Below are 11,350 nucleotides of genomic sequence, written 5' to 3' on the forward strand. Positions count from 1 at the left end.
ATTACGGTCTTCCTCTTTCTGATACCACTTGTAAACCATGGCTCCCGCATTGACGTTTGACCAACTCACACATTATCTTCGGAACGACACTAAAGTAAAGGTGGCAGGTGCGTTGTCGTTCATCTCCCCCGCCATTAGCTGAGATCTCATGTCCCACAGGCATGGACGGTGTGTACTTCGCAACCCGCTACAAATGCGTTTGAACAAGTCTATCATATTAGTTGATGGCATCCTACGCGGAAAGTTCATAGTCCGTATCACCTCTCGCTTTTTATCGACTCCGTGCCGACCTCCCTTCAGTCCAAGGAAAAGTTCCTCAGCGCCGCCCAATCTGACGGTTTTGGATTCTGCAGCGTGATATTGTGCGCATTATCTATGCGTATTATGACATTCTATCTGACCCCTCGACGTATAATATCAGTGGCTGGGACATGCATGACCAAGTTTACCCTCAAGAACTTTCGATATCCAATAGACGGAATGGTTACCGTGATTTACTGGCTTGGATAGACTTGACTATCGTTCGACGAATTCCTTGGGAAAATGATGTTCCGTTCTTCTTGTTGACTTTCAAAGATCCTGATACAAAAGATGCGTTAGCTGTTGACCCACGAGGTGTTGTCGATCGCACAGAAAGGCGTGCTTTACAAGAACTAGGGTGCATTCCATATGCTGGAGTGGAATACGAAGTAAGTGATGGTCCCATAATGTTTGGTATCAATAGTCCCTAATAGGAGGTACAAGTATTTTAACTTCAAAGGCTCGTCTTATTCCGACTACGTGCCTTACAGGCCATGTTGATAAGCTCCACCAGAAACACCTCTGTCTGCTTCTGAAAAGGGATTCGTCAAGCTGAACCCCCTTACACCTGGAAGTGAGTTGATCGACTACTTCTTTCGGTGGTCAAGATATCTAATAGCAGGAAGTGCATGGATATTCACTCCTCAGAACCCAACTCAATAATGAATACTTTCATGACCTCATTGATAAAGCCAAGGAGTTCGGAGTAGAAGTAGAGGGTCACCGTATGTCAGTGCATACAAAGCGGATATGATGCTGATACTTCATTCTCAAGATACCGAGACTGGCCCTGGAGTATACGAAACCGCTCTAGCTTATACAACTGCCCTAAGAATGGCAGATAACGCCATTCTTTTCAAGTATCTCGCTAAGAGTATCGGCATGAAGCACGGAGTCATGCCTAGTTTCATGGCTAAACCATGGGGAGATGTATGCTGAATCGGTCTGGTCTTCTTCGTTTTGATGCTGATTTGGTTTTTAGCTTCCAGGATGTAGCGGGTCAGTCAGCAGCATCACGGTTCTTTGATATCGACAACTTCGACCTTATTATATCCTAGGCACATCCACGTCTCCTTGCGCCGAAACGGAGTGAACATCTTTGCTGTTTCCAAAGAAGAACTAAAGTCTGGTAGAGCGGATGCTGCGAACAACGATACGAGGTTCATCAGCCCTGAAGCGGAAATGTTTTTAGCGGGGCTCTTGGAAGGCCTTCCAGATGGTATGGCCGTACTCCTATCTCGTTTGACGTAATCTCTTAGAACAAAATTCATCTTTAGTCATGCCAATGGTGCGCCTTTGATATTACTCTGAAAGTAGTCATTTGACGGACGTTTGCGTTCGAAACTAGTTGGTACCAACGATCAATGGGTACAAACGTCTCGTAGGTGGAGAGGCCTTTTGGGCTCCGAATGCTGTCACCTATGGATATGATTCACGACAAGCGTCGGTCAGGATTATTGCCCCACCTTCGGTTGCTCCTGAAGCCACACGATTCGAAATACGTGTTCCGGGAGCGGATGTGAATCCTTATTACGCACTCGGCGCTATCTTTTCTCTCGGGATCAGAGGAATCAAGAAGGAGATGCAGTTGAAGGAACCTCCGTTCAGCCAGTTGACTTTAGAAGACAAAGAACAAGGCAGAGTATGTTTACTCGCCGACTGGTTATCTTCGAAGTTGTTGACGCGAATATTTCTTAGGTTAAGATGTTATCTAGGACGCTCGAGGAAGCTGCGTTGAGAATGATGCGTCCCGATAGCATTGCTAGGGAACCTGAAGTTTTCGGGGATGAATTTGTTGACCATTTCGGAGGTACCAGGTTGCATGAAGCGAGGCTTTGGAGCGCGGCCGTTACCAATTGGGAAGGTGCGTAGACTAGATTAAAAGTTCTTGTTTGGAAATTAATTGAGGCTCACTTCAGTGGAACGTTATCTGGAGCTTGCTTAGTATTAATGGTACAAAGAGACAGGCGAGCAACCAAGATGTAAATATATCTGACATGAAACCTCATAAGCACCCAAATTCGAATCATCTCATTATGATGTTGATTTTGGCAACGATTTAAACCATTTCAAAAAGCGGGGCACGTCCTAGGTAGATCTATTAAAGAAAAATCTAGAAAGTGAGCAAACAGAACTCACAGCTGCAATGGTTTTTGGCATAGCAAGGTCCTCAATAAACTTGGGCACCCATCCGCCACTAACGCTTGAACATGCCATACGCCATTCAACTTTCCCGTTATCGAGTTGCTTTATCCGCTCCACGGCGACATAAAGGGCCCGCACACCAGCCTCTTCACCTTTCTGAAGTTCTCTGTGGGCGGAGAGGTCAATCGGGATTGATACAATGAGACTGCAACAATTCAGATGAGGTGAAGTGTCAAAAGGGGGTGATAGCTTTCATTCACCTTGCAGATTCATCGACAACCTGAAGGGCAGTGAAAGTCCGGTTGGAAAGGGGGAATGGCATTTTGTAATATAGGTTCCAGATCTGAGCAGTCGGCGATATTTCCTGAAGTTTCTTGATTTTGACTAGATCCGGGATGAAGCTTTCATGCACGAAAGAACGTCAGGAAAATGTAAGTAATTTTGTCGAATTAACGTACTCTTTTTCATTTTGTGCTTTGTTTCTGGCCATTTTATCCCATAGCTGGTCATAAGTGACTTCTTCAGGAGAATGTTCACTTATCCGACAAAACCAGGATCCGTCAGTAGAAGTCGCTGGCTTGTGTACGACCTTGACGTTGTTGATAGTCTTCTTCAACTGCCAGGAGTCAGTGGACTCGATAAGTTCACGTCCGGCGGCGATGATTGACTCCTCAGAGGGGATATCTAGCTCCCTTGAACAACTTTTGTGAGCCCGAAGTCAGCTTGAACGACTCACCAATAGGCTGAATAGCTGCGGCACGAAGGATAGGTTTGGTGTTCGACATGTTTGCGGCAAAGGAGTGTGAAGCCCGCGATTGAGACTTCGTCGTGTGCTGATGTATTTTTAGGTTGCGAAGCGGATAAATTAATCACCGTACTATTTAGTCTACAACAGTTGGTATACTGCTCTATGGATATGCCGCGGGCGCTGAGTCTAACTTGCAGACAGCGTGGTTGGTTGTGACTGGTTGAGGTTGACCAGGCCAAAGTACCGACTGCGACCGCGGGAGGGTTCATCACGAGGCAGGACCTCCCCACGTTCAAGAACAACACCGACGAACCGACGTGTACCACTTAGCCACTTTTCTTTATAGAAACGAACAAAGCCAGGTGCTGTGGCGTATATTGTATGATCACGTCCGACTTTGACCTATAAGCAATGTAATAATAATCTGAGTAAGAAGAATAAGGACACAAACAATGGTAATACATACGTGTTGTCCCGGATGAAACAACGTTCCTCTTTGACGCACAATAATATTGCCTGGTATTACATGTTGATCTGATTAGAAAAACAATTAGGGGTGTTGTGACAAAAGAAATACGAAGAACAATATACCGGAGAATTTTTTCACACCCAGTCGCTTGCCGGGAGAACCTCCATGGTTTTGGACTGTTCCTCCTGCACGCTTTGTGGCGGTCCTGATAGAGCCTGGACTGGGGCTTAGGCTCGTTTGAAATGAGTCTGGATGAGCGCACCTAGGACAGAGAACGGGGACCTCGTGAAACCCAGACTACGAGACAAGAAAGACATTGGCGGATATATTCGACTTGTTCTCGACTTTTGCTTCTGGACAGGTCTCGTGATCGGCAATCACCCGGACCCGCTCCATTGGCATCATATATATGGACACAGGCTCATTAACCAAGTCTCTCATCACTCCTGCCACCAAACACACCCTCCACCCCAATTTCATAAAAAAAATGGTCCTCCTCGTCACTTCCGACAACGAGCAATTCCACGCCGACAAGGAGGTCGTCGAACGCAGCGTCCTCATAAAAAACATGCTTGAAGGTGTGACTCAACGCCACAGACTGCGACATTGACGTCTCACCGTTTTCTGTTATTCAGATGTCGGTGAATCCGACCAGCCCATTCCTCTTCCAAATGTCTCTTCAAGTGTCTTAAAAAAGGTCAGTTTCCGCTTGACGCGTTATCGACTGCCATCTTTGACACATGTTTTTATAGGTCCTTGAGTACTGCGAGCACCATCGTGGCGAGCCACTTCCCTCAGCAGAATCCGAGTCCAATCAAGATGAGACCCGCAAGCGCACCACAGACATCAGCGAATGGGATCAGAAATTCATCACTGTTGATCAGGAGATGCTCTTTGAAATTATCCTCGCCGCCAACTACCTCGATATCAAGTCATTACTGTAAGTCGCGCGTCATTCTCCCTATATTGCGGTAGCTCATGCTCGCTTCAGTGATGTTGGCTGCAAGACAGTGGCGAACATGATCAAGGGCAAGACCCCCGAGGAGATTCGTAAGCTGTTCAACATTGTGAATGACTTCACCCCAGAAGAAGAGGTAAGCGCTTGTTTGACTTCATTGTACAGTTTTGGACTGAAACCCTCTTTTACAGGCACAAATCAAGAAGGAGAACGTGAGTAACTGTTATCAAGTAGTTTTTTGTGAGCATGACACTCATTGTTATGATAGGAATGGGCAGAGGACCGATAGTGGTCTACTAGATAATATACCTTTTTTCCTGTACTTCACTTACTTCTCGTATCATTCATCGTTAATCGACACGCTCTGCTCAAACATCACCTGCCTGAACGTCGCACGTTGCGCACGGACCTGTTTTCCTGGTCGATTATGTAATGATCCAATTAAGCGAACCCATTGAGTCACTGCTGTGGCGCAGCAACGTCAAGCGTCTCTTCGTCGCGTGTTTTTTTAGTTCTTTTATGCCAGCCATCCCGGACCTTCCAGGCGAACTCGTTCCACACAATTCAGATACCGAACGCTGGCTCAAGGCTCATGTTGCAAGACTTTGTCAGCTTGATCATGACCGGTAGGTGGTGGCAAATATACATGACGTCTCGACCTATACTCGGTGATCTTCAGATTTCCCGGCAGTCAGCCTGTCAGTTTCTCCGTCAAAGACCTAACAAGATTGGAAGGACATGAGCGAGTTTTCTACCCTCATTGCTATATATAATGCTTTGGCTTACACCTGTACTTTTTAGTTTTTGGGTCTGCGAAAAGTCAGACGGTCTTCGAGTCTTGTTGTTGGTTGTGAGCGACCCTGCTTCTGGTGAGCAGACCACTTACATCGCAAGTATACAGCCGACTGTTTTCGTTTCATTTGCACGAATGACTGGATTATGCTAGATTGATCGACACAATGCTTACCGTGAACTTCGTGGACTTTATTTTCCTCATCATGAGAACCCAATGCATCCTCTCATGAATACACTCGTTGATGGTGAACTAGTTATTGACGTCGATCCGGTCACTAAAAAGGTGAGTCGCCGTTTTTATATTCCATTGAAATACCGGCTAAACTCAATCGTAAAAGGAAAGCCTACGGTACCTCGCTTTTGATTGTTTAGTTGCAGACAATCAAAATGTCATGTCAAAGCCATTGGACAAGCGTTATGGTGTATGATACCTTTCTCCAATTCGGAAGGTTTATTTCTCATTCTATTTATTTTCGATTTGAACAGCGATTGAATGCCTGGTTTTATAAACCGTATTCTCGAATGATGATAGATCACCCATTTATGGCTGAGAAACAACCATTTAGGCATGTTACAGAGTGCTCTTCCTCCACTTCCCCCTCCACTGACCAGCCTTGTAGCATTGCTGTGAAGCAAATCTCGTTCTCGTACCATGTTAGGGCTGTCTTTGATGGTATACCACTTCTTCAACATGGTAATGACGGGCTTGTCTATACATGCGTCAACACACCATATACTCCGGGAACAGATAACAATATGTACGTGTCTTCGTCAAAGTCTTTTTCGTCCTTTTGTCGCTCAAAACTTTAATAACAAGTCTGAAATGGAAGCCACCATCGGAAAATTCGATTGATTTCAAATTGGTGTTACGATTTCCGCCATCGATAAATGACCCAAATCAACCCGACTTGCATGCCAAACCTCTCTTCTTGTTGCATGCCTGGTTGGGTGGTGAGAGAAGTCAAGAAAGGTACGAGCTATATGACGAGATGTTCGTAGAAGATGAAGAATGGGAAAAGTAAGTCTTTTGTTTTGCGTTATTTTTCTTCAAGTCTTATTGACAAATCGCACACGAGGCTGAAACGAAGCGGCGAGCAAGTTGACGATCGAATTGTTGAAGTACATTGGGATCCTGAGATTTCGCGTTGGCGGATGATGCGGTTCCGGAATGACAAGCCTCACGGGAATCATATCAGTGTCGTTGAAAACATCATTCAGAGTATCGTCGATGGCGTAGAAAAAGAAGCAGTAAGCGATTCTCCTCTCGAGAAGAGCATGCAACTGATTAATATTATAGCTCTTACAACGCTCTGATGCGATCCGCAACGCATGGAAAGCGCGTCAAGGTCAACCACCTTCTGCTTCCCAACCACCACCATCACAAGCTTCGACATCTTCGAGATTGATATCACAACCCCCAATACAACCACCACACCAACCATCAGGGTCTTTTATGCCTCCTAAACACATGCCACCGTTGGATCTTCGTTATGGTCCTATTAGTGTATCGATGTGGAGTAAAGTTTCTGGGCCAACCGTGTTTGCAGGGATGCAGCGTTGATCATCAGACTCGTTGCTTCTACAAATTTTTTTCTTTCTCTTCGCCTCGACTACGTTATACCTCGGAAGCGAGCATCTATCTTCTCGATTGAGTAAAATTTACACTCTCCCCCCTCAGCCTTATTGCAATCTTGTAATCTCTTTCGCACACAGCATTTCGGCTCTTTCCAATGTCTAGGTCAAAAACCTTAAACTTTGTTTTCTTGTTCTTCTATCGCACTGCCCCGTTGTCATACAACGCTCCTCTATGTCGTCAAGTTATTTTTGTATGCCGATACAAATCAATTCTATCTGACTAGTCCTGCTGTATATATCTTCAACACTTCTAACCGTTCAAAATATCCGTTGAAGAAGCGTTAGACGGATGTGTCAATGTCATTTTTTGCGGCCTTTAAACTGCCAAGTATGTTTGACCCTCGGAAAGACTTTGCCTAAGTATTAGTATGGTGCTATTACGATTGTTCTAGCGTATTAGAACCGTTCGTATTGATGCACGTATAGGATGGTGTCAAGGAATTGCCAAGGCGCGACCAAGGCGGATATCACGAAGCTTGCGAAGAGTGTAGTCCGAATTGTATTTGACAAAACCCCTTCATCAGACTGGCGGTGAGAAAGGGAAAGCTACTACAAAGGAAAAACCCGCTTAAAGACATAGAGCGCGACAATTGTATTTACAAACATCGATGGGGGACATTCGACAGCGAGCGACAACAAGAGGGGGGGAAACAAATACTAAGAACAAGGAAAAGAGGTGTGCATATCTAACGGTTACAGTTGAGAGAGAGATGAAGCAGAACAAGGAAAAAAAAATCAGAAAAAACCTCATGGTTGAATGGGAAGATATCTAAAATGAAGAACAAACAAAAAATGTAACTTCAACCGAGGCCGTCATCGCAAGTCGTCACCAACGTAAAACGTGCTGTTGCGTTTCTCTTCACCTCGAGGGTATGTAAGAGAAATCAACAATTAATCATAGTATAAGTGAAAAATAGAGAAAAATTCAAGAATATAAACATGTCATGAAATAACAAATGCAGATGAAGTGATAAGCAAGAACGTGAAAGATGTGTAAAAGATGTGAAAAGATGATGAATGAGATTTTGATTTGCATGAGGAAAGTGACGAATGGGTAGATGCGAAGGTAGCCATATCGATCAGGGGAAAGAGACCGTTGCCAACAGGCATTGATTTTGGCTGGCAGCTGTGGATAATTCACGTATTTTTGTGATCTTCCTTCTCCAATCAACTTCAATTCAAGAAGTCGGGCGCAGAAGAAAGAGGTGAGATGGTAAAGTCGGCGTAGTGACTAGGGGATTCAACACGCAGAGAGTGCGTATCGGCAAAAGTAAAGGAGCGAACAAGTGAACGAGGGCAAGCGCTGCGAGGGACACGTTTGAGAGGTGGTAAGGGAGAGTCGAGGAAGCCCATATCCAGTTCGGATAGAACGTCATCGAACAGATTCTCTGGGAGCTGTTCCGGGCTGGACTCGACCGATGAAGATGAAGAGTCGCAGCCGCGGCGTGTCGGGGTGCTCGGAGAGATTGAAAGTGCCGCAAATTCTGCAGTAGGCAGTACCTTAATTTTGGAGAGAAAATGAGTGTATGCAATATAATCAAGTAACTCGAGCGTACCTCTAGACTGTGTTCCGGGACATCAAGGTCCCAATGCAGAGGTGCCAGAATTGGTGGGTGCCCGACACCGACATCGGTGCTGAGAGGGATATCAATGATGAGGCCCTGACCCCGGTTTTCGTCGACGTCGTCGTGATTAGGATCAGACTGTCCTTCAGTGACCCTCCACCAGTCGATGTCGGCAAGGACACGACGAGTAGAAGAAGAGAGAGAGGCTGGTGAACGCTTTTTGTGGCGTACACGAGCGGCGATGGGGAGGTAGGGGGAGGGGCGGACTGCGGGGGAAGAGGCAGTACGACGGAGGGACGGCATAGAGGAGGAAGAGAGCAGACAGCAGGCCAGCGAGTGGCTCGAGTGTCTGAGGGGCAGCACCGGACAGACGAAAAGCTGCGAGCTGGGTTTATATACTGCACAGTCACACCAGATACCTGTCTCCGTCACTCCCACATGCTTCCTCGTCAACGCCATCTCTACGCCCTGTCATCCCTCGGACACACAGCCTGTACCCTTCTTGTCGTACAGCCCTCGAACGCTTCATAGAGACCTCACTTTTATCGTCACTATTAGTTTCTGAATCTGCCGCAGCGGCAATGCATTTCAAAGATCATTCCTGATCCTGATAGCGGGTCAGTCGGATGACACCTCCCTGAAACCACGACCCACAGTGCCTTACCAATGCTCCAGCCATTTTCAAACCCTATGATAAAGATCCTTTTGAGCCAACCCAGCTCGCAGGCAGATCTACGGATCATGCCACTTGGCTTTTGAGCGGACGCCGCCCGCCTCGATGCTTTATTGGCATCTCGACGCGTCTCTAGCACATCTAGTATCAGTAAATTTGATATCACATGTCGAAACGCGTAAAGACGCGTAAAAATCGGGCTAATTAGCGCGATCGACGCGTTTGTTCCAATAACCTTTCCCATCCATCAAAGCCTCCTAGCCATCGGCTGGGCTGGACCAAGCTCAACTGGTCCTTCTCCTTCGACGTTTGTACGATCACTTTGACCACATTGCCTATAGCGACCAAGAAGTAAATTAGATGCTAGAACTTACACGGCAAGAATAGCATCCGTCTAACTGTCCTTATAGTAGCTCCACTGTCCCCCTCCTGTCAGTCAGGTAATTGATCACTCATTCCCTGCTTGAACTATTCTCATTATATATCATCTGTTGCTTGTCCTTCTAGTACTGTCAACAGTTTCACACCTGGCGAATATCATGCTGCCAGATTGAATGTTGAGCGGTGATAGGGAGACATGGTCGCTCAGTACTAAGAATAGCTTTCGCTCCCGGTTCCACATATCATATGGTTCAAAGCCTTCTTCTTGTTCGGTGGTTTTCTTGCGAAAACAAGAATGGCTCGAAGGGGTATGATAGGAAAATTACCGACATCAACTCCACTGGTGGCGGAAAGAAAGTCAGTCGTTGTCAGGTGAACTAAAACCGTCGAAAAGTCGAGACATGGACTCGTTGACCTGACAGGGAGCATCATACTGTTTCTATTATATCAGTGATACTTATGTGCACGATGTTCGGGGTACACGGGTAACAGCGTTCGAAGTCTATTGAACTCGGAGTCAACATTACGGTTTCCCCGTAAAAGTTTGTTGCGTAGGAAAAGAAAACGAGTCTATTCCTGTAATGGGGACAACGGCTCTCCAGAGCCGCAGGGGGCATTCCATTTGTCAACTCCCCTTGTTTTAAGATGGATTCGCGTGCATATGATATCTTCATTAGACCCCAATTTCATTATGTCTTGACTTCCTCAGTGATGTTTCCGCAGTTTCTCCCCACATGGAGTCAGTAAATTGAAGGCACTAGAAAACATGATGGCATTCATGATGCACTGATGATGCATTCAATGCCAAGCTTTTTCAGTATTGTGTGCCTAAATCAGCCGTAATTTCATTCTACAAAATACACCTCGGGAATGATCGCGATGATTTGTCTCAGAGGTGGGCGAGATTTCGCTAACAAAACACAAGTACATGCTCTAGAAACAAGGGCCCATGGTTTATAACACTCGCAGGTACAATTGTTCGGTGGACGTCCTGATGCTGGGATTTCAGCAACACTGAGTTTACAGATTCACTCATGTTCTGTTATGTCCCTTTTGGTGTAGCGGTTACTAGGCCAATTAGGGTAGCCCGCTTACAGGTACGTTCTTCATGAGTAACAGGATACGTCCTCGGAGGGGAGTAAACATCACCACTAGAAGACGTCGCATTTCATGAGAATCAGGTACTAAGTCGGCCAGGGTGCTTGAGAACCTTCTAATGGAGTTTCCCTCGCATCGCTGGTAAGTGCGGCGCGAGAGAAGTTCCCGGTCTCTTCGGCTTTTTTATCCACCATAGCAGACGCACGAATGCCGGGTGGCCCATGTTTCGCAGCGGTTGATTTGCCGTGATGCGGGAAATTTCTGGTCATGCGGTCAATAACTTCCGACCGATCAGGATGTAGTCTACTAGTCTGAGACTTGGTCATGAGGGTACGTAGAACCAGTCGCCGGCACGGAAAAAAGACCAAAGGGGAGCCTTTCTCGAGAACTGAACTGTTCAGGATAGAGCTCTTGAATTTGTCCTCCGCGGCTTCCATTGAAGTCTCGATAGATGCTTTATTTAGCCAAAATGTTTAATTTTGCAGGACACTAGAGGCAGAGAGCTGTTTTGCTTTCTGAGACCGAGTAGCCAATAACTGAAAGTACCTGATCAACACCAGAATTCGATTGATAATCGGACTCC

General features: G+C 46.1%; 5 protein-coding genes across 5 annotated transcripts; 3 read left to right on the forward strand and 2 right to left on the reverse strand.

The window, feature by feature from the left end:
• Nucleotides 1-14: 14 nt before the first annotated feature.
• On the forward strand, nt 15-3,988 carry AGABI2DRAFT_190294 (hypothetical protein). The gene is made up of 22 exons (XM_006457838.1): nt 15-107; nt 160-168; nt 222-250; nt 301-362; nt 422-689; nt 745-760; nt 815-874; nt 927-1,025; nt 1,076-1,230; nt 1,283-1,299; nt 1,359-1,519; nt 1,578-1,588; nt 1,649-1,942; nt 1,999-2,164; nt 2,220-2,388; nt 2,440-2,650; nt 2,706-2,846; nt 2,904-3,129; nt 3,182-3,595; nt 3,660-3,727; nt 3,785-3,877; nt 3,925-3,988. Exons 1-15 carry the CDS (start codon nt 38-40, stop codon nt 2,243-2,245), a joined length of 1,443 nt encoding a protein of 480 aa, XP_006457901.1. The 5' UTR covers nt 15-37; the 3' UTR covers nt 2,246-2,388; nt 2,440-2,650; nt 2,706-2,846; nt 2,904-3,129; nt 3,182-3,595; nt 3,660-3,727; nt 3,785-3,877; nt 3,925-3,988.
• Nucleotides 3,989-4,100: 112 nt separating this feature from the next.
• AGABI2DRAFT_190295 (hypothetical protein) lies at nt 4,101-5,014 on the forward strand. Its single transcript, XM_006457839.1, has 6 exons — nt 4,101-4,240; nt 4,298-4,361; nt 4,417-4,602; nt 4,654-4,756; nt 4,812-4,832; nt 4,889-5,014. Exons 1-6 carry the CDS (start codon nt 4,150-4,152, stop codon nt 4,907-4,909), a joined length of 486 nt encoding a protein of 161 aa, XP_006457902.1. The 5' UTR covers nt 4,101-4,149; the 3' UTR covers nt 4,910-5,014.
• Nucleotides 5,015-5,139: 125 nt separating this feature from the next.
• On the forward strand, nt 5,140-6,976 carry AGABI2DRAFT_148425 (hypothetical protein; the record flags this gene model as incomplete). The annotated part of the gene is made up of 10 exons (XM_006457840.1): nt 5,140-5,246; nt 5,300-5,362; nt 5,422-5,470; nt 5,567-5,698; nt 5,754-5,837; nt 5,902-5,981; nt 6,036-6,173; nt 6,233-6,433; nt 6,492-6,663; nt 6,713-6,976. 10 exons carry the CDS (start codon nt 5,140-5,142, stop codon nt 6,974-6,976), a joined length of 1,290 nt encoding a protein of 429 aa, XP_006457903.1.
• Nucleotides 6,977-8,011: 1,035 nt separating this feature from the next.
• On the reverse strand, nt 8,012-8,959 carry AGABI2DRAFT_190296 (hypothetical protein). Its single transcript, XM_006457841.1, has 2 exons — nt 8,607-8,959; nt 8,012-8,550 (listed from the first exon to the last, which is right to left on the reverse strand). Exons 1-2 carry the CDS (start codon nt 8,916-8,918, stop codon nt 8,224-8,226), a joined length of 639 nt encoding a protein of 212 aa, XP_006457904.1. The 5' UTR covers nt 8,919-8,959; the 3' UTR covers nt 8,012-8,223.
• Nucleotides 8,960-10,746: 1,787 nt separating this feature from the next.
• AGABI2DRAFT_114928 (hypothetical protein) lies at nt 10,747-11,204 on the reverse strand (the record flags this gene model as incomplete). Its single annotated transcript, XM_006457842.1, has 2 exons — nt 10,747-10,820; nt 10,880-11,204. 2 exons carry the CDS (start codon nt 11,202-11,204, stop codon nt 10,747-10,749), a joined length of 399 nt encoding a protein of 132 aa, XP_006457905.1.
• Nucleotides 11,205-11,350: the final 146 nt, after the last annotated feature.

The sequence above is a fragment of the Agaricus bisporus genome, assembly GCF_000300575.1.
Source record: "Agaricus bisporus var. bisporus H97 unplaced genomic scaffold AGABI2scaffold_2, whole genome shotgun sequence".
Lineage (NCBI taxonomy): Eukaryota > Fungi > Basidiomycota > Agaricomycetes > Agaricales > Agaricaceae > Agaricus > Agaricus bisporus.

Coding starts and splice junctions, on each gene's coding strand:
- AGABI2DRAFT_190294 (XM_006457838.1), top strand. CDS start 38: ATGGCTCCCGCATTGACGTTTGACCAACTCACACATTATCTTCGGAAC. Junction 363..421: donor GGATTCTGCAGCGTGATATT/GTGCGCATTATC, acceptor GTATAATATCAG/TGGCTGGGACATGCATGACC. Junction 875..926: donor GAACCCCCTTACACCTGGAA/GTGAGTTGATCG, acceptor AATAGCAGGAAG/TGCATGGATATTCACTCCTC.
- AGABI2DRAFT_190295 (XM_006457839.1), top strand. CDS start 4,150: ATGGTCCTCCTCGTCACTTCCGACAACGAGCAATTCCACGCCGACAAG. Junction 4,603..4,653: donor CTCGATATCAAGTCATTACT/GTAAGTCGCGCG, acceptor TGCTCGCTTCAG/TGATGTTGGCTGCAAGACAG. Junction 4,833..4,888: donor CACAAATCAAGAAGGAGAAC/GTGAGTAACTGT, acceptor TTGTTATGATAG/GAATGGGCAGAGGACCGATA.
- AGABI2DRAFT_190296 (XM_006457841.1), bottom strand. CDS start 8,918: ATGCCGTCCCTCCGTCGTACTGCCTCTTCCCCCGCAGTCCGCCCCTCC. Junction 8,551..8,606: donor TCCCGGAACACAGTCTAGAG/GTACGCTCGAGT, acceptor TCCAAAATTAAG/GTACTGCCTACTGCAGAATT.